We start from the raw sequence: 20,835 nt of genomic DNA, 5'->3' as shown, positions 1-20,835 counted from the left end.
TTTGGTGAATCTTCCAGCTCTTTAATGGCAACTGCTTGAAGATAGTTAGGGAATACCGATCTACAAATTTTAAATATTTTGTGACAAGTGCCAATACAAGAGACACTAATCGTGGATGAGCTTCACAAATAAGAACAATATTCTTTGTAGCATCTCTAAAGTACGTATCTCGTGATGTATCATTAATAACTAGTCATTGCGGCGTAATTTAAACAAATTTCACAATCTTGGTACACAGTTATGATACAACAATGGATAACTTACATCCTATCAGGAATAACTCATGAACAATTATTGAAGCAAGACCAAATGAATGAGAACAACCCAAACGAGACAACACTGGGAACAAGTATCCACATTCTTTCTGTTGGAACATTGTGATAAAGTTGTTTCTCAATGTTTTGTTTTCATTCAACTTGTGCGTCCACAAATCAAGATCGCGCAAAACGTCATACGAAATGTTCATATCTACAGTTTTCTCGTCTCTAAACATGATCCAAAATATGGAACATGCACAGGCTTCAGAAATTATTTCATATGGTAATTCGGAAAGGAAGGACCACAAGTTTGAAGTTGAAGAAAGAAGTCCCTTAAAACACTATACATGAAGTAAAATTCGATCAAGAATCGTAACGTGAATTTAGGGTGTCCATAATATGTTTGTAAAATACACTTGTCACATACCTTCACATAAAAACTGTTAAATAAATACTCAATGTCTTCAGTGCTCACTCCTTCTAATTGACTTATAGAATTAGAAGCCATCTGGACAAGCCGCGCCATGTTTTGTGAGAGCATTCGAGTAAAGGAGGAATGAGAAGGTGACTTGCTAAAATTAATTAAGGCCTGGTATAGAATATAGAGAACAGTATCAATGAAGGAGAATGCTCGCGAGAGGGATGTGAAATAGGAAGATTGTTTTTCCTTGAAAAATTGTTGTGTGCATCCTGATAATATATAATCCATACTTTCAAATAATCGTAGCTGTTGCCACAGGCTTAAATAATCATCCTCAGTAAGAATGAGTTCATTTTCTTTGATATACGTAGGGGTTAGGAAGAGTGAGAAAAAGGCAAGAAATTGATCAACGCTGCTGTCGGAATCAATGAATTGGAAATTGGAGCATAAATGCAGCCCAAGAACCCACATGTCACATTTCACAATCTCAAAAATAATAAATCGATTGTCTTCAATGGTGGCAATTTTGATGAGTTGTGTGACACACCATGAAATCCAATTCCGTATATCGTTCCTAAACGACTTGAGTTCTTTCATCGTCTCGTCGAGTGAGAACTCCAATTCTGTGCATCCTAAAGGCGTCACAATGGATGCCATACCGTGTGTAACCTGCTCAAAAAAGAACAAGATCTGAATGCAGGTTTTCAATCTTTCAACAACTTCGTTGTCATGTTCTGATCGCGTATTGTGTTGCAATGTCAGCACAATGGGTGTTTGCACATTAAATAAATTAGAGCTGGAAATAAGTTCATCTAAATAATGACTAATTCGAATGTTCGCATACTTGTTCAATAAATTTGCCTCCACAACATTGTCATGGTACAATCTTCGGATTTGTGCAAAATTTTTGTGTAACGCTTCAATTACATGTTTGTTGGGCGTAGCATTGAGAGCCGTCACAGATCCCACCAATTGATAGCCATCACCACATTGACAGGTTGGTGACTGAAAAGTTTTAGTAGAGAATGTAAATAGAGACTTCTGTAATCCTTTCTGTTCCGATACTAATTGAGCGAGTGAGTCTTTCAGTTTCTTCACCTTGCAAAACGAATTATAATATTCATAACACAAAACATAAAAATCATGATGAAATTCAATTTGTCTTTTTCCCATCCTGTCCAATACCGCCGATTCATTCAATAATAAATTATTTAAATATCCTAATTCAATTTGTGGCTGTAATAATGGAATTAAATCAACTGAAGTGGCCATAATGGTTGTTGTTGTTGTGGACGCTGATGCTGCCAGAGCTTGTCCTAAATTACTACCGCTGCTGCTAGCATCGCCTCCACTCCGTTTCACTAATTGACTACCAATGGCGTTTCCAAACAAGGAATCGGAATCTACTGCTGAAATTAACAAGGGATACATGGTCATTGCATTGACCTCATGATTCTGATCCTTGATATTATTACTTGAATCCATGACATTTGGAGTGGTCGCTGTCGAATTTGGAGCATTCACAAACGAGCTCACATCCACCTGAATATCACTTCCCATCTCTTTAGCCACTTGATCCAAATCCAAACAGACCGAGTACTTTGGGAGAGATCCAGCAAATCCCTCTCCACTCGGAATCATACTCGGATATAACCGATGTTTACGAATTTCTTCATCGTGCCTCACTCCATTCGAATCGAGAAAGGTCTGACTCGTATATAAATCTCCTCTCTCATTGACGTCTATCATCAAGAAGGAATCATCTTCCAGAGAGGGACTAATAATATTTTGGAGTTGTTGATTGGGTTCTTCCAATAACGAGGGTTTATGCATGGGAATCCAATAAATAGGTTGTTGTTGTTGAAGTGATGATGATGGTTGATTCTTCTTATTGTTGGTAGGTTCATCCGAAGAACCAGAAGTTACTTTTCCGTAAGCTTCCTGTTGTTTCAACGCTTGTTGTTTCAATGTGTTGTTGGTGTTGGACGTTTCATCAAATTGAATTCCTTCTTGGTTTGAACTACTGTTATGGTGGGATGGTAGATCCATTCGGAATGAAACGGAATGATTTAAATTAATATTAGCATTGATGATTTGATTGATCTCTCCATGCTTTGAATTTGCAATGTTATTATTGAAATTGTTAGTATCATCACTGTGATGATGATTCACCAATAATGATGATGTAATTATCCTATTCGAGGATGAATCCAAATTTGGTTCATTGAAATGAATTTCGGAAGAGGTTGTGTGGGAAGATGATGAAAGCTCATCATCCAATAACTCTTCGGATTCAAAATTCTTACGTGTGGCTTGCATCATTTTTCAAAGCCATCACCCGTTGTTGTTTCGCTTGCGTGATGATGAGATTTTTGTTTATGATTATTAATATTTATATTTGTTGAATTGAATTCGAATTAGAAACGTGAAGGAAGATGACGAAGAATGAGACCTCAAACAAGATATTAATTGCAATCAAAAAGATGATGCCCACAATTCTGAAGGTTAACTTTCAATTGGTTCTCTTGGTTCTCATGACCTCAAAGGTTCTCTTTTGAGAATGACATTTTTGACATTTGGCATTCTTCAGCTGTTGCCTTCCAAATTAGAACTGCCTCACGCAAACAATTAAAAAAATGCAACACATCTATTACTACGATCATGGAATGTTTGTTGCTCCGACAAAAAACATGATTACAGTCTACAACAAATTATATTCCGAATATATAGATTTTGATGATTTTAAGAAATTACCATTTGATGTTATTTTATACATTTTAACATTTATTAAATTCCCAGAAATTATTTTCTATTCGAAGAAATTAATTGAAACAGCACATTACAGTGATCTATATGAAAAAATGTTACTCTATGAAGAAACAGCAAGTAGCATGTCTAATTTAAAAGAATTGACAAGTGACACTACCTCACCCTTCACCGTCTTCTCATCCAGCACCAATGCTACCAACCATTCGACCATATCTTCTTCCAATGATACCTCTTCCACTCTCCATCCTGTAAAAAAATCCTCCTCTTCTGCCTCTCTCCACAAACGTTCCATTTCACCTTCTTCTGCCTCTCTCACAAAATCCATTCCATTTTCATTACATAATGTCATGTCAAAATTATTTGGAGTTTTTGAAAAGGAAAGAAATCAGAGATTGTTTCTTTTTGATTTTTATGCTCATTTGAAATTTATTGGATTTGATCAAATGTTGGCTCTATATAATTCGTTTTATAGAGATTATTCGAGTGCGAGTTATAATTCCATATTTTTGAATAACAGCAATACTAATATTAATACGAATACTCATAATAATACGAATACTCAACAAGATTGGAATTCGCCGAGTCATGATCGAACAGGACATGACCATCATTACTCTCAGAACACAACCAATACGAATCGTAGCATTTTCACGTCACATGCCAACTCATCCAATCCTATTCATCCAACATCCAATTCACAATTATTGAGCTCAACAAGTTCTTTTCGAGTACAAGAACATTCACAATCTTTCACACATTCTTCATCATCCTTTCAACAACAACCTTCTTCCTCAATTCTCATGAATGCCATGTTGTCACCTCGTTCTTCTTGTCGAAGATTGAGAATTTCCTATGACGATGATTTTTTAAGCATGCTCACAGCAAGTCCAAATTCATTTGAACATTTACTTGGCAATCATTCGAATCAGACGTCAACACTACTATTGGGAGATTTTACAGAAGAATCAAATGTATGGAATGGTTCCAGACAGCAACCCAATGCTCTTTCATTGCATTCACATTTACCAAAACATTTAAGACATGTTGTGAAAAGTGTGAAAAGAATTAGTAATGAATATCAACAACAACAACAACAACAATCAATGAATATGATTGGAATGATGAATAATAATGGTAATCAACAACAACAACAACGAAGAAGATCGAAATCTCTTGGTTCTTCACAAATTGCCATTCAAATTCGAAAGAAAATTGAAGAACCTATCAACAACACGAATGAAATATCCATTTTAGAAGACAATGAACAACAAGATGGTTCAGATGTGACCACTCCACAGGACTCGACGCGATCGAAACATCGATTTTCAATTCAATTTTATCAAGTTCGAAATTATTTCTACATTCCATACATACAATCAGTGACTTTTTCAAATTGCTCGAATCAAGCGAATTATTACATTCATTTTGTGGTGTTGCCATTTTTCACATTTAACAATCATTTAAAGTCATTCAAACTGATTGATTGTCAATTGAGTCAAGAGACCATTCAGGAATTGTATTTTCAATTGAGATCCATGTTTGTGGAAATGCACAAGAATGGGAAATTGACTGCCCCGTATTATTCTTCGTTGCGTGAATTAAGCTTGGCCGATAATGATTTATTTCATTATTGCTCGTGGCATTTTCTTTTTCCGAATTTGAGAACTTTGGATCTTTCTGGAAACAAATCCATGATGGGACCTTCGATGTGTAAATTGCTCACGAAGGACATTGAAAGTTTCAAACATTTGAAAAGATTGAACTTATCGAATGGAGCTTTTGACAGTAACATGATCATTCGCTCAAATTCTTTGAGAGAACTCGACGTTTTTGATATAAGGCAGCCCATGAACACCACTCAACTCGAAAATCAAATTGTCAATCATTGCAAAAAGATTAGACTCATCAAGTATTATTCGGCTCAGGAAAAAAAGTTAGTCAAATGGGTTAGGGAGGATGATTATTAATCAACTGCTGAGTTGTCATACCTCAATAATTTAACCATCCAATTCATTGTAAAATAATTAAAATTTCATATAACCATGACGAGCTCAATTAAAGTACCAACGAATAGTTTAAGGAAAACCTTTCAAGCAAACAATTTATTGTACCAATTTGCAATCTTGGAACAAACAATGTCATTATCTAAATTCTTGAAAGGTTGCATCCATTCGTGTTGCAATAATTCAGAAGCACAAAGTCTGGAAGAAGGATCAATTTGAATACACTTCTTCACAAAATCTTTAAAATCATATGAATGTGAATCTCCAACAAATTTTTCCACATCAAGGGTTTGAATCTCGTGCATGTGAAAACCACTTTCGGAAAATGGGAATTTGCATTTCGATAATTCCAATATGGAAACGCCCAACGAATATACGTCAGATTTGTGACTATGCTTTCCGTGTTGTAACTTCTCTGGACTCATGTAGGCAAATGATCCTAGTCTATTGTGTGCAACGTCTGCGTAGGTTGAAAGTCCAAAATCTGTCAATTTTACCTCGCCTCTCTTGTTTAGAAGAATGTTACTGGGCTTAATGTCGGAGTGAATCACGTTATGTTCATCCAAGAAGCAAAGTGCTCTTATAACTTGAACAACCATTAATCCCAGAATCTCTTCAGGAATGCCTCGGCTGCGGTCACTAGCACTGTTTTTAGCGCTATCTGTAGTATCTTCTGCGAATAGCCTTCTGCGAGTGGAAGAATGTCTCTTTGATTGTTTATCTGCCTTACTATTCACATCTGTCATGGGAAACATTTCATCTTCCATGATATCGTTTCCATTCAAGTCATCCAAATCGTCGTCATAAGTAATTAATTCTGAGTCACCGCAATCTTCATAGGTCATTGGTGAGAGATGTGCTGGTAAGGGTGCGTCCAAATCTTCCTCAATTGCTTGTCGTTGCTTTCTTGACAGTTTACTGTATCTTTTAGCAATGATATCTATCGAATTTCCTTCCATGTATTCTAAAATTAAGTGTATAGAATTTCCTTTCTGAAAGCAGTCATAAAGCGTCACAACGTTTGGACATGGTTTGCAAATGGACAGAAATTTAACTTCATTCTTTACAATGGATTCTCGTTCTTCATAATGTTCAATAATCTTCTCAGCAAAGTGCAGACCAGTGCTCTCTTGTTGTACCAGCGAAACTGTGCTCGATGAACCCTCTCCCAATGGTTTAATTTTTCTAAATTTTCTGTTTAATTTGTCATAGGGAATGAACGACCCTCCGTTGGGACTGCAACATTGACTTGCAAAAGAACATGTAGAATCCACACTACTGCTCAGTGAATAACAAACACTACTGCTATCACCATAACTGTGAGGATTGAAATAGCCTGAAGTGTAGTGATTATGTCCCAACGAACTGGGTGGAAAATGTTGTTGAGAAAATGAGTGATGGTGGTGTTGATGAGGATGATGAAAACCAGACGACGAAGCAGAGTGAGGAGTGGCATATAAAGATGACGAGTTTGAAAAGGAGGAGGAAACCGAATGCATTCCGTGTTGTCCTCTTGAAATGGTTGATGTGTTGATCATCATGGCTGATGAGGTGGAAGGAGGAGAGAATGGTAAATCTTGCTGATGACGGTTCATGTTAGCAAACGAGAGAGATTTACTAGAATGGTGATGATGTTGAGGAGGTTGTTGATGGGATGATGATGACTCATCTGCTGACATGCCATACATCATGGATGATGAAGAAACTGAAGAAGGTCGTGAAGTGGTTGGATTCGGCACTGATGATGAATACATGTAGAATTCTTGCGGAATTTCAAATTGTTTGGGTGTTCTTGAAACCTTGCCGTCCCGCACTGATGAAATACTAAGATTGGATGGCTTATATTTGGCATTAGATGTTTTTCGTTTAGTGAAGAGAGAATTACTCGAGTTGGGAATGGGAATTGGGCTAGAGTTATTGTTGTTGGGTGAGGAAGTGATGGTGTTGGAAGGTATTCCTCTTGGAGAGGTGGGTGAAGTTGTAGAGGATGACGGTATGGGTATCCCGTTGCTGCTGCTGCCGGAGAAGGATAAAACCATAGTGATTATTGTTAGTGCTTTCTACAAGATGGAAGAGAGAGTCTTCAAAGTATTAATACTCGCAGTTGAAAAGAATGAAAATATATGGACTATTTCCTACAAACACCACGAAATGAAAGCACCGGTTGGAAAGAGGAGTACAAAGTGCGTTAAGAAAAACTGATGCGTTGTTGTTTGTAGTGTACGTATATAAAATTTAGGAAATTACTGTTGGATGCTGATGGTCTATTTTCCGTTTTTCAAAGAGCCTTTTACTACAGATTCATGGAATGTATTGCTGAGTGCTCGGATTTGGTTATAATAATTTGAAAAATCAATCTGAACAAGTTGTTGTTTGCTTCACGGATGATTCTTAAAGAACACAACAATTCACGGCAATAGGAGTTTTGCGTGAGTACTCGTCGGTGATGACTAATAATAACAATGGCAACAGAAAACTCCTTGCGATTCTTGTGAGATGAGCGAAGAACAAGTTAGCGACTTTTTTTTGAATATTTGAAGTATTTGTTTGAAAAAATCAATTTGTAAAAAACGTCATGTCTTTCAAAATTAGAAACAACGGCTCGAAAAAAGAGCAAGTGACTTGATGAGAGAGCGATCGTTTGAGTGGATCTTTGAAGATTTTTGATTGCCCGTTGATGGTCAACTTGTCACGATCGTGTTATCATCAATTTTGATAAGGGTTCTGTTGACAACAACAAATAACGTTGTGATTGAACTTGACGCTGCAAACTATCATAGAGAAGTGTGGATCACGAAGAAGTGGCGAACATATTTGGATATTAGGTAAAACAGTTAAAACTTTCAATTCTACTTTTTTATTGGTTCTACTAATTAGTACTTTTTAACGTGCTTGGATCTTTTATCGCCACTACCTCCTCGTCTCTTTCTCTTATTACCTCCATCATCTTTGTCATTGGCCTCTTCATTCTCTCCTTTACGGTTTAATCGTGAATGGAATGACATGTTTCGTTCATTCTTGTTCTTAGTTCCAAAATCTAAAAAGTCAGCATGATCATTGTAATTGAGGGATTGAGCAGACTCAATACCATAAATTCCAATAGAGTCTTCTTGCTCTCGTTCTGCCTTTTTGTCTCGTCTATGACTCGAGGTGTCAAATACTTCTCTTCTTTTGGCTTTTCTCTCCTCGAATTTCTTCTTCTTTTCCGAGACTTCTACAGCAAAATCAGGATTGTCAAGCATTTCTTTAAATCGGTCATCGTCGACAGCAGCAATTTGTGGTTTCTTTGTTTGTTGTTGTGAGGTTTCTTGTTCGCCATCTTCTTGCGTAATAAAGTCGACAAGAGCCTTCACACGTTCTTCTTTGAGTCTCTCTTCAGACATGCTATCCACTTGACCGGGAGTGAGAATTTCTGAAGCAGAAATTTGATCTGATTTTTGGTCACTATACTCGAGAGCTCTTCGGTACAGAGACATCTTAATGAAGAAACCATGCATGTAGGGCCGTAATAGATCTGTTCCAAATAAATCTTCCAAGCCAAGACTGTTTCAAGTTCATAATGATGCAGTGTGAAATGCAACAAATAAATTGGCATGAGGTTAAATCTGTGAATAACGTTAAAGAAATAAAAACATACTCTTGAACTTCTTCCAATGTAAGGAATTTGAAATCTTGATAGACAGTATTCTTCTTGAAATCTTCGAGTTCTTCTGTAATTTGGTCGACAAATGCACACCATTTTGGAGCAGGACCTAAACTTGGAATATAGAAAGGTTTGATCTTGGAACGTTCTCCTCCCACTAATACCATACCACTGTGTGGAATGATACAAAAATCGTTAATCTTGGCTGTGAGTTCCAAATTGGTATAATTGTTTCCATTGGATTTGTCCCAAATTTTCACCACTTGAGTGTCTGCTGAGAAAATATTCTTTGAAGTGTCGTGATATGCAATTTTAACGATTGGTAAATCAGTATGGTGGTCCTTTACAAAAACAGCACCTTTCTTTCGCAAATCAAAGAGTCCAACCTTTCCAGAGTGTGTACCAACAGCAAAACCAATTCCATCACTATCAAATTCGAATGCTGTCACAGCTCGCGAAGAAGAATCCCACGAAGAAGCAGATCCAAGCATGGTGTTAATAGAGTCATGGGCATCAATACATCCAATAATTTTCTTAGAGCGAGGATCCATGCATTCCACAAATCCATTATCACATCCAAGACCAAAAAGTTGATGAACAGGATTAATTTTCACAGTGTTAATAGCTTCTGCATTCGAGTAGCTAAGAGTTGGTTTCCTAAACATTCCTTGTTCAAGATTGAATCGATAAATTTCATTACTTGATCCTACCATGACCAGCTCTGCACTATAATCATGATATGTAATGTCTCGCCCATATTTTGGAATTCTAAATCGATAATAGCTTCCCCATTGAGCATGAATTTCAATATATCGATCTACACACAAAGTTGCCATCTTTTTGTAATCTGAAGTAAGTGGACACAATTTAAGAATTTCATAATCCACATGTCTCTTAAATTTCATGGTTAAATCATCCAAAGTAAAACATCTCACTTGTGGTTTATAAATACCAGAAGCCCACAAGTGATTCTCATCTGCAGCTAAACAAATATTGTTACATGCTGTCGGAAATTCCAAGTCATCAATTAAATTGAAATAATTTTTGGCCTCACTATTGTATTTTGCTTTGAGTTTGGAGTTTTGAACAATCTCCGAGAGAGATTTTTTACCTTCCAAATCATAGACAAGAACACCATAGTTTTTAGAGGCTATATTCATGTTACTGCTGTTGAATGTGTTTGTATCCCGAGATTTGCTACTCTTATCATCGTCTTTAAAGAATTTCACATCGGTGATCTTCTTTTTTGTTTCAATCTCCTTTAGGAGCCTCTTGGTGTTGACCATGTTGTTGAGTTATATTGTGGGGATGAAAATTTAGAAGTGATTTGAAGTGATGGCAGAGGTGATGATTAGCGTTTGAATTTTTTTTGAACTCTTGCACTCAAAAAATCAACAAACACATTGAACTTTTGAAAAACCAATTTTTTCTTGGCAATGAATGAAATAATTTCATCAAGATGATATCTATGAAACCACCAAATCACTGTATGATTATAGATGTTAAATTATTATTCTTTTTGTTGAAATGAAGTCTCACGTTGTTGATTGAAAAAATGCCATTAAACGAAGACGATAATAAAATGATCGATGAGAGCACGGAACAACAAGAACAGCAAGGCTCATCATCATATGACGGATTGGTCGAACATCCCTTTGCATCATCAAAGCAAGACTTAAATTCTGGCAATAACGAAATTGATAAAACCGATGAATTGGAAACTTCAACACCAACTCCTGCTGTTTCCGCGGAAGAAGATAATTCAACTCCATCATCATCAGGAGTGGAAAATACAGTTACAGTATCCTCTGATTCAAATGCTGATATAGTAGGAACTAATGATGATGAAGATAAGGCGCTAGCCATCACTTCGGAATCGGCTCAATGTATTAAACCTGTAACTACAGCCCTCACAAAGAAATCTCCTTCCATTATTGATGTTACAAAAATTAATTTTGAAGAAAAATTAGCTGAAATCAAAGAATTGCTGCCCAAGACATCGTTTATTAGCTTCGATCTTGAAATGACTGGCTTGGAATTAGAGTAAGTTCATATAACTTTCTTCTCGTTTTTAAACTGTTATTCTGCAAACTTCCATCAATTCGTAGCGAGGAACACAAAATCATGCCCATCGATACAATTGAAGACAGATATTTAAAGTTAAGAGATAGTGCATCTCAATTCGAAGTGGTTCAATTTGGTCTTTGCCTATGGTTTGTTGAAAAACCTGAGGATGAATTTTCTAATATTCAAGACGAAACGGAACGCTTACGACAAATGTTGAAAAGTTCACTGGCCAAAAAGACTTCTCCAACTGCTGCATCTCCTAAAGTCACAGCAAGGCCATATAACTTTTATCTTTTCAAAGCTCCCTCTCGAAGCTCTAGTGTCTTCTCTTGTCAAAATACTTGCCTTCAATTTTTAGTTCAGAACAAGATGGATCTTAATAAGGTTATCGCTCATGGTATTACCTACATGAATGAGATCGAAGAGACAACCACAAGAGAAAACATTACAAGAATTGTTAAAAGCAAAGCAACAGGGTCTGGAACGAGAAGAAGACCTAACGATAGAGGCGAAAAAATTGACAGTAGCCGTTTGACACCTGAACAACGAGAGTTTTTGGAAAATTGTAAAGAAAGAGTCGCCGATTGGGTAGCTAACTCTACCGATGCAGAGCTCGACCTTGATCCTTGTAACGGGTTTGAACGAAAATTCTTATTTGAGGAATTGGGATCTTTGTAAGTTTTAATTCTTTGCAGAAATATCTCTATATAACATCAATAATGTTATTAATGGTACTTAACAAACAGATATGAAGGCAAACTTGTACTAAATACCATCAACACAGGCAACAAAAGACTATCATTTATCCGTGTCACGAGAGTCGGCAGCGAAACAACAGAAGAAAGAATTAATAGAGAAATTGAAGAGGCAGTGAGTCAAGAACTTGGATTTTCTAGAGTCATTCGAGAGCTTACAAAACACAAACATTTAATTCTAATTGGACACAATGCGATGTTGGACATGATGCATGTCGTTCATAAATTCATCAAGCCCCTTCCTGCATCGTCGGAAGAATTTAAGGCAATTGTGAGAGAAAATTTTGAAAAGTAAGTGTAATTGTTTTCATGGTTGAAATGACATTTCACACATGCTTTATTTTTTCGTTGTTTTATATTTGTAAATATAGTGTAATTGACACCAAGTATATCTGTGAAACCTACCCACAAATCTCGTCAGCATTAGTTAGAGACACTTCTCTACGAACAGTCTTCGACTACACGTTGCACAGAACCGATGCTGGAGGACCCCGATTTGAGAACTTTGACGAATTTTATGAAGGAATTAAAGACTTTGACCATGTTGCAGCATTTGACGCCTTTATGACAGGTTTTGTATTCATGAAAATTAGTCAAATCATTGGTACCAATCGAAACAAAATTTTCCACGGAGTTGCCGATTTATCCCATATTAAGGAAATGGTCAACATTATCAATGTCATGAACTGTGATCACAATTTCAAACTTTTGAAACCCAACCCACTCGAAGACAGATCTGACGTGTTTTTGTTAACAGGTCTGTCGCAAGAAGTAACTAATGAACATATCAAAGAAGCTTTTTACAAGTATGGTATGATTAAGATATTTTGGATAAATGCTAGATATTGCTGGGTGAAGTTAACTAACAAGGCATCAGGAGATTACTGCAACAGGGATGTGATGGACGTTATGAATTGTCACAATCAAGGACTAAAAACTCTCGTATTCGAGAAGGGCGTGTCCGTAATGAGCTACTATCAAGCAAAAGAAGGTCACATTCTTCCAACATTATCACAACTTAGCGAAAAGGAGCAAGAAACTCTCAAGAAGAGAAAATCTATCACCTCGAGCGATGGTGGTGACGATGAAAATTATCCAACAACACCCAATGCCGCAAATCTAAGCATGCAAACAACTTCACCTGCAGGTACCTCAGCTGCGTTTTCCCCCATGCAAACGCCACCATCACAAAACAAACGAGCTCGTCGAAGCACCTCTTTACCTACCAATGGAACATCATCGGGAGGATTCTCATGCCAGATTCTTTAGGCGCCTTGTTGACTGACCTTCATGGTCAAGAAATACAACCACTTGTCACATTATGCTACACGTGTACCCTAAAGGTGAGTTGTAAAATACCATAACGTCTTTTATAAACAAGCTTTTTCAATACATGTATTCACTACGAGACCAGAGTTCAACACATTTCCAAAATAATGTTGTTGATCACTTCAACAGGTCATTCCATGCCACACATTTAAACCCGACTTCAAAGACCAATTTTGACTTTAACACCTCATTGCATTCTTCCATTTGAGGAAATTAAGTGGCATATTCAGCAACTCAGCGAACCCTATGTTCATACAAATGCCCTCCAAACGATCTACAGACTAAGGCACTGAAGTTGTATGGTGGAAAAATACCAAAAAAAAGTCACTTGTCACCTACCACACCAAGGAGGTATTTGGCGCCTGCAATTAACCGGAAGAAGAATTTTATCACTTACTAGCAACACAACAATCATTGAATCACTTGTTGTGTCGTCAAAGACTTCCTTGTATTCATCACAGTTTGCCATCGTGTATTTCATTGATTTTCCCAAGCACAAATTGAAATCAAATTATTGATTCGTGTGTTGTATTTCCATCCTTGCTGCGTGTAGTATTAATTGTACCCACACAAGTGTCGTCGCATCCACAGTAGTAGCAGGCAGAAACGATACTATATTACACAAACTTGTGAAGTAGTAGAATTCATCAACAAAAATCATTCCTCAAACACAACTTTGCTAACAAGAACAACAACACTATGAATACCAACAACAATCATCAATCGCTCACCATGCTTCTCATGGACAACAACAACAACAACACCGCCACTCCAGGAGCTGACCATACTAGTAACAATAGTACAATCAACAATTCTTTGATATTGAATCATTCGTCTGCATCATCAGTCCTCAATAATCAAAGTTCCATGATGGTTGACTCAAATCTGGTCATGCAAATGATGCGACTCATGATGAATGAACCACCGTCCTCTTCTTCGAATACTGGTAGTGGAACCAATAACAACAATTCATCATCCTCGAACCTTCTTCAACATGCATCACCATTACAACAAGGAGGATTCTCCATGTCGTCCAATCATCATCATTCCTCGCCAACACTTTGTTCTCAAGCGACACCACCACCACCACTATTGGATGTTTCTCAATTTCAACAACAATTGGCTCAAGTCATGGCTGTTTGTTCATCTTCTTCACAGCAACAACAGCAGCAGCCACAGACTCAACAAGCACTCTCCATCCTAATGCTGGCCAATAATAGTGGTAATCATAATAGTGTAATGAATGGTCCTACTTCTCAACCTCCATCCTCACATACAACTTCACCCAATCCGAACACTACTACCCTTTCTGGTGGTTCGACTCCAATGCCATGCACAGAATGGAGCGCGCCTTCTCATTTACAACAAGCGTGTTTGATGGCGGCAAAAAATAATGACCCGAATGCAGCTGCAGCCTTGTTGCAACAACTCTTGATGGCCAATGGGAATCTTACTCCGAATCATATTCGAGGAACAGGAGCAGGAGGAGGTGTTTCTGTGGTGGGTGGTGGTGTTGGTAGCAACTCGGATCCTACGACGGTCATGATTTCTCCAAACAAGCAGCAGGCGCGGTTGAATACAACTACTCCCAATCATCTCCAAGTACCATCTCAACAACAACCATCCATGGTTGAAAGTCCAGGAAGTTTGAGCTCCATGACTGAGATGGAACAAACGGCGAATAGTATTCATGTATTTATCAAGAAAGGTTTCCCACCAAGAAAGAAGGGCAATCATTTGACCTCGGAACAACCTTGGCATCGATTGGCCAATCCACAGAGTATTCATACTCAGTCTCCCAATGTTGGATCGCAACTTTCCAAATTGTCAGAAACATCGACATGTAAAATTGGAACGGATTGCTACTATTACTTGTTATTGGTACTGCCAAGTAAATATTATAGTCTTTCAGACTTGGAATTTCAACTCGAGGAAGAAACAAAGGATGACAACGAGTCGCTTTCGAAGGCTTCCAAGAAAAAAGCTTCACCTAAAAAAAAGAACACGCAACCACATGTGGAGATGAAGATACGAGGAAAGGATCTTTCTGCAACGACAAAGTTTATGGGAAATGGTCACAGGAATGGTCTGCCACAACATGCTTCTCCCTCCACAGATTCAGCGAACTCGAACATTATTGCAATTTTTGAAATTTTGGCCAACAAGAAGAAAAATAAGGCAAAGGGCGACATTTACTACAATGCTTTACTGAAATGCAAGAAGGAAAAACTTGTCACCATGTACATTGACATTCATTCATCATGTGAAACTGCTAATCATGACTTGGAAGAGAGTAGTGATGTGTTAGACTTGTCCAACAACCATGAAGCAGCCTCATCTGACAGCACCTCAACGTCTACCATCAAAAAGAGAAAGAAAAACGACGATGAGAATGAAATGGAAGATGATGACGATGATGAAAATGCTACCTCTGAAGTTGGCCAACCACAAGCAGAAAGCTCACGAAAACGTTCCAAGTCCTCATCCATTCCATTACAAAATGTCATGAAAGAAAAGGCAGCACATCCACCAACACTATTCGATCAACTCAAACAATGGATTATTGTGACAGTATTTCATCAGAGCATTACTGTGGACTTGTCCAAATTTCCAAATTTTGCATTCCCTAAAGAGTTGTCACCCAATGAACAATTCTTGCTCTACGTAGACGTTCCAACACAATTGTCTGAGAATCATGATATTTGTTTCAAAATTCTTGATTTCCACACTCAACAAGAGTTGACATTTGCAGGAGAGCAATGGATTGACACCAATGTTGTCAATTGTTGTAATTTCAATATTCAAGCTTCATTAATGTCCCTCCATGTAGAATATGCCATCTCGTTTAGAGACATTAATCATGATCGACCACTTGTATTTATTGTGGCGCTTAAGGATAAAAAGACAGAGGTTGAGAGAATTATCTATAATGGAACACCTTTCAATATCAAGAGAAGTGTCTCACAGGAAATTGATTGTATTGATGAATTGGGAATTTCTGCAATTCAATGTCCTGGATTTGATGCTTCTACAATTGAAAACAGCACTATTGCTGAAATATTTGATGAAATTCCAACTGTGAATGGAACCAGTGGCACCGCCAATTCCGACTCGTTTTTCGCATCATTTAACATGGTCTCTGAATCTGAGAATATTTTAGAGGATGAGTTTGAGAGTTTGTTTGGTCAATGAAATAATGTAATGGCCCTAGGTTGATCTAGTGTTGATTTTTCATCAAATGTAATCTGAGTACATTTTACATTCGAAGCTGGTTCATACTGTAGAAATTGTAAAATATTTCTACAAAGTAAAACTGCTTTTCTAGTTTCTTCATCAATGGCATCTTTTCGCAAAATTTAAAATTGTTTCATCATGATTAACACAAATATTGGTGTTTTGATTTTGAGCAAAATCCAACAAAATGAAATGATAAAATATATTCATAACAATATTTGTGTTAAATTAGTATTCAGTACAATGAAGCTTACAAATATTCCGATCCTTGAACGTGAGTGTTCTCTTCCGATAATTTAATTCTGTGAGTAGTTTGAAAATATTTTGAATTCTTTGCAAACGTGATGTGACCGTCGTGTGAAACGACATGGCATCCATGAACATGCGCAAACAAAGAGTGGAAAGAGGTACCAGCAAAGTCACGCTCAGCAATGTGTCCATTTTTTGTTTGTTTGAGATGACTCATATTGTTAGCACAAGGTCATGATTTATTCTTTTACAACATTTGTTTACCTCTTTGTTCGTTTTAATAACTGTAATGGATCGTCACCGTACTTGTTGAAAAGAGGTTCAATCTTTTCTTGACGTTTTCTTTTTGATAAATGTGCTGGATCATGAACCTTATAAAAATTAGGAGCCAACTCAATCAACCATTTGGGTTCAATCGTAATCACATCACGCATATACTCTTTAGATGTCAATAAGAGCGTGTGATAAATTACCCATTCTGGATTTCTGTGGAAAATAGCACTTCCAGGATGTATATACACAGGTTGATTCTCTACCAAAGTTCTGTAACCCTCTTGTGGATCTTTCTTTGAAGCGTGAGCAAAAAAGCCACTAGTAATTGCCTTTCTAACTTTGGTATAATTCTTTCCACACGAAATGACATTCAATTTGTATCGATCCATAATCGTTAACAGTTGTTTTCGAATATCTTGTGCTCGTTTCATAGATCTTGCTTGAATAAAGTTTTCAAAACACCATGGTATACTGTAATTACTTCGCTCCCAAGCTTGATACACGGAAAGTAATGTCAAATGGTCACCTTCAGGCTGGAAGAAGCGTGACTTTTTCTGATCAGCTTGTTGTTGCTTATCTCGAGGTCTATAAAAGATACCCTGTACAGAAAGCATGGACACAATGGTCAATACCTCATCTGAACATTTAAGGTCTACTGAGGCAATAAGAGTTTTGGCCATTTGTGGTTCGAGTGGAAATTCTGCCATTTTTCTTCCCATTTTGGTCAAAAGACCATCATCATCGAGAGCTCCCAAACTGAATAATTGTTCCATGGCAGCAATGAGTGATTGTGGTGGAGGTGGATCCATAAAATCGAAATTTAACAAGTCATTGATACCCATGGCCTTGAGTGTGAGAACAGTATTGGCCAAGTTGGTTCTCTGAATTTCAGGAACTGTGTTTGGTAACATTTCACTCTTATAGGCCTCTTCGGTATAGAGACGATAACACTTTCCAGGACCTGTACGACCAGCTCGACCAGCTCTTTGACGAGCAGCAGCTTGTGAAATTGGCACAACAGTCAATTGATCCATACCTGTCTTTGGATTGTAAATATTTTGTTTCACAAATCCAGGATCAACCACGTAGAAAATACCATCAATCGTAATGGATGTCTCAGCAATGTTGGTAGCAATGACCACTTTTCTGCCACCCACAGGAGCAGGTTCGAAAATTTTGGTTTGCATTTCGGAAGGAAGGGCAGCATAGATGGGTAAAATGACCAATTCTGGAACATCACTACCAAGTGCTTTCATTCGTTCGTATAGAATTTGACACGCTGTATCAATTTCTTCTTGACCTGTCAAAAATACGAGAATGTCACCTGCTGGTTCGGTCAAGTGAATTTGCATGACAGTGATGAGAGTGGCATCCAAATAATCTTCTTCAGGCTCCTTAGTGTACAAAATTTCAACAGGATAGGTTCGTCCAGGAATGGTAAAGATGGGACAAGTGTAAAAGTAAGTGGAGAATTTTTCTGCATCCAAAGTGGCACTGGTCACAATTAATTTGAGGTCCTTTCGTTTTTGAGTGAGTTTTTTGAGAAGTGCAAAGAGAACGTCAGTATGTAAGTTACGTTCGTGAGCTTCGTCCAACATGATGACCGAGTACTTTTCTAAAAGAGGATCCAGAAGCGCCTCTCTCAATAACATACCATCGGTCATGTATTTGAGAACAGTATCTGGTGAGGTACAATCTTCGAAACGGATGGTATAACCCACTTCTTGGCCCAATTTACAACCAAATTCTTCGGCAACACGTCTTGCAACGGAAATTGCAGCCACTCGACGAGGTTGAGTACATGCAATCATCTTGTTACCATTAATTCCAGCCTCTGCAATGTATTGTGTAATTTGTGTTGTTTTTCCTGAACCTGTTTCTCCAATAACAATGAGTATTTGATTGTCTCTAATAGAGGTAATGAGCTCATTTCGTAGCGAGTAAACTGGTAAACTCTCTCGTTGTTGCTTGATGGTTGATGCAGAGGTTCGTTGAGCAACACCACTGATGGCTGTTTTTCTCCAATCTGGAGCTCCCTGACCAGCAAATCCTTTCATTCCTGAAAAGTCAGTGGCTTCATTGATACGTCTATAGTATTCTGAAAGGGGATCGTCTGCTTCAAGATCTGCCATGTCTCCTTGCAGTTTTGCTTTTTGCTCTTCCTTAATTTCTCGACGTTCTTGTGCAAATTCCAATTGTTTTTCGGCAATTCTGGCCAAAGTACCGTCTCTGACTTGAGTGAGACGTACGGGTGAGTAGGCCATTCCTCCCTTCATGGTTTGTCCACTCAAAAACTTGGGTTCCTTCTCACTCAATTCAATTTCAACATCCTCTTCCACTTCGTCATAATTGATTTCTCCTGTTTCTTCATTAATTACACCACCTTCGCTTGCCATTCCAGAAGCTCTCAGTTGTTTTTCTTCCCACATATCGTAGGGGTTCTGCTTTTTCACTGGTCTTCTCGCGTCTTTGCTGGTATCTAAGAATGCTGGAGAAATGCCAGAGTGATGAGTTAAGAGCTTGGATTCTTCTTCACGACTTGGTACTCCCATATTCTTTGCGAGGGCTCTCCTTGGAAATAGGTCCTTTCCTGTTTGTTGGTCTACTTCTTTCATCGAGAGGGATACTCTGGACTCGGTAGCAACAATGACCTTAACGAAAACAATGTCATTTCGGGAGACCACGTCGTCAACTTTGGTTACTTTTTTTTCATTACTGATTTCACTAATGTGACAGAGACCGTCCTTATTTCCACGTACAATCACACCATCAATCGTCTCCTCAAGTCTAGCAAAGAAACCATAATTTTTGATACCAGAAACTCGAGCCTTATAAATCTGATTGACTTCTATGGTATCTGTATATTCTCTCTTAGCATTGCGTCTAGATGATGAGCCGTCAGCTGAAGACGACGACCCTGGAACGTTTCTATTTCTGTCGTCATTAGAAAAACGACTACTGCGAGAATCTAAAGATTTGTCGCTGAATTGACTTTTGGAGTCATATCTGTCGAGCTGACTGGTATCTTTCCTGTCAAATGTATCCTTCTTGTCACTGGGTGTTTTTTCATTCGCCGAGCTATATACTGTTGATTTGTCAGGTAAACATAAACTTGGGAATTTTTTCGTCAATTCCAATTTCCTTCTTAAATTATTTTCCATTTCTTCTTTAATGCTCTTATCAAATGAATGTAATCGATCGTTAATTTGGTCCGATGAGACTGTAACAGCCTCTTTTTGTTTGTTATCCGATAAGCCATCTCCAGATACTTTCTCTTCCGATTTAACGAGTGAGCTCACCGAGAATTGACCAGCACTTGTGAATTTGCCATCTGCACTGCTAGAATTACCAGATGATGAAGCTAATTTAGAATTGGACATTCTATGTATCATTGCATACAATCTTTCTACAAAATCTCTTGGTAATTCCGCATCATTGTCAATTAATTTGTTGTAAAAATCATCAACGTTCTTGGATTCTTCTCTTGCCAAATAAATTACAAATTCAGCAAGAGCCTTTTCTCCCGATCCAATATTTGTTTCTAGTTCTTTGCAAACTTTAGAAACGAGTTGCAATTCAAGTAATCTTTCCATGTTGCTGCTGTTGGTTTTTCAATAATGATCGGAATGGAATTAACAATTGCGACAATAAATATCTCTACGTATTCACAAAGATGCGCTGTTTTGATGAAGACCGGTTACCAATAGGAAACCAATGTTCGGGACTGTTGTACAGTTGAGTGTAATCCGTAAACGCCAAACAGCGAAAATTCGAGTTATTTTTTTCTGGTTGAACAACCCGCTTCTCATGGACCCGCAACCCTCTTCGCAAAGTT

At 37.7% G+C, this 20,835-nt stretch overlaps 7 protein-coding genes across 7 annotated transcripts; 3 read left to right on the top strand and 4 right to left on the bottom strand.

The window, feature by feature from the left end:
* Positions 1–238: 238 nt before the first annotated feature.
* C9374_014679 (uncharacterized protein) lies at positions 239–3,000 on the bottom strand (the record flags this gene model as incomplete). Its single annotated transcript, XM_044690693.1, has 2 exons — positions 239–598; positions 685–3,000. 2 exons carry the CDS (start codon positions 2,998–3,000, stop codon positions 239–241), a joined length of 2,676 nt encoding a protein of 891 aa, XP_044541549.1.
* Positions 3,001–3,314: 314 nt separating this feature from the next.
* C9374_014678 (uncharacterized protein) lies at positions 3,315–5,414 on the top strand (the record flags this gene model as incomplete). Its single annotated transcript, XM_044690692.1, has 1 exon — positions 3,315–5,414. The coding sequence occupies one exon, from the start codon at positions 3,315–3,317 to the stop codon at positions 5,412–5,414; it is 2,100 nt and encodes a 699-aa protein (XP_044541548.1).
* Positions 5,415–5,536: 122 nt separating this feature from the next.
* Positions 5,537–7,489, bottom strand: C9374_014677 (uncharacterized protein; the record flags this gene model as incomplete). Its single annotated transcript, XM_044690690.1, has 1 exon — positions 5,537–7,489. One exon carries the CDS (start codon positions 7,487–7,489, stop codon positions 5,537–5,539), a length of 1,953 nt encoding a protein of 650 aa, XP_044541547.1.
* Positions 7,490–8,323: 834 nt separating this feature from the next.
* C9374_014676 (uncharacterized protein) lies at positions 8,324–10,379 on the bottom strand (the record flags this gene model as incomplete). The annotated part of the gene is made up of 2 exons (XM_044690689.1): positions 8,324–8,993; positions 9,088–10,379. 2 exons carry the CDS (start codon positions 10,377–10,379, stop codon positions 8,324–8,326), a joined length of 1,962 nt encoding a protein of 653 aa, XP_044541546.1.
* A 269-nt stretch (positions 10,380–10,648) lies between these two features.
* Positions 10,649–13,184, top strand: C9374_014675 (uncharacterized protein; the record flags this gene model as incomplete). Its single annotated transcript, XM_044690688.1, has 4 exons — positions 10,649–11,136; positions 11,202–11,834; positions 11,907–12,206; positions 12,287–13,184. 4 exons carry the CDS (start codon positions 10,649–10,651, stop codon positions 13,182–13,184), a joined length of 2,319 nt encoding a protein of 772 aa, XP_044541545.1.
* Positions 13,185–13,943: 759 nt separating this feature from the next.
* C9374_014674 (uncharacterized protein) lies at positions 13,944–16,436 on the top strand (the record flags this gene model as incomplete). Its single annotated transcript, XM_044690687.1, has 1 exon — positions 13,944–16,436. The coding sequence occupies one exon, from the start codon at positions 13,944–13,946 to the stop codon at positions 16,434–16,436; it is 2,493 nt and encodes an 830-aa protein (XP_044541544.1).
* A 551-nt stretch (positions 16,437–16,987) lies between these two features.
* Positions 16,988–20,593, bottom strand: C9374_014673 (uncharacterized protein; the record flags this gene model as incomplete). The annotated part of the gene is made up of 1 exon (XM_044690686.1): positions 16,988–20,593. One exon carries the CDS (start codon positions 20,591–20,593, stop codon positions 16,988–16,990), a length of 3,606 nt encoding a protein of 1,201 aa, XP_044541543.1.
* Positions 20,594–20,835: the final 242 nt, after the last annotated feature.

This window comes from Naegleria lovaniensis (assembly GCF_003324165.1).
Source record: "Naegleria lovaniensis strain ATCC 30569 chromosome Unknown tig088, whole genome shotgun sequence".
Lineage (NCBI taxonomy): Eukaryota > Heterolobosea > Eutetramitea > Acrasida > Naegleriidae > Naegleria > Naegleria lovaniensis.
Note: the sequence above shows the minus strand (reverse complement) of the source record. Positions and strands in the feature narration are given on the sequence as shown.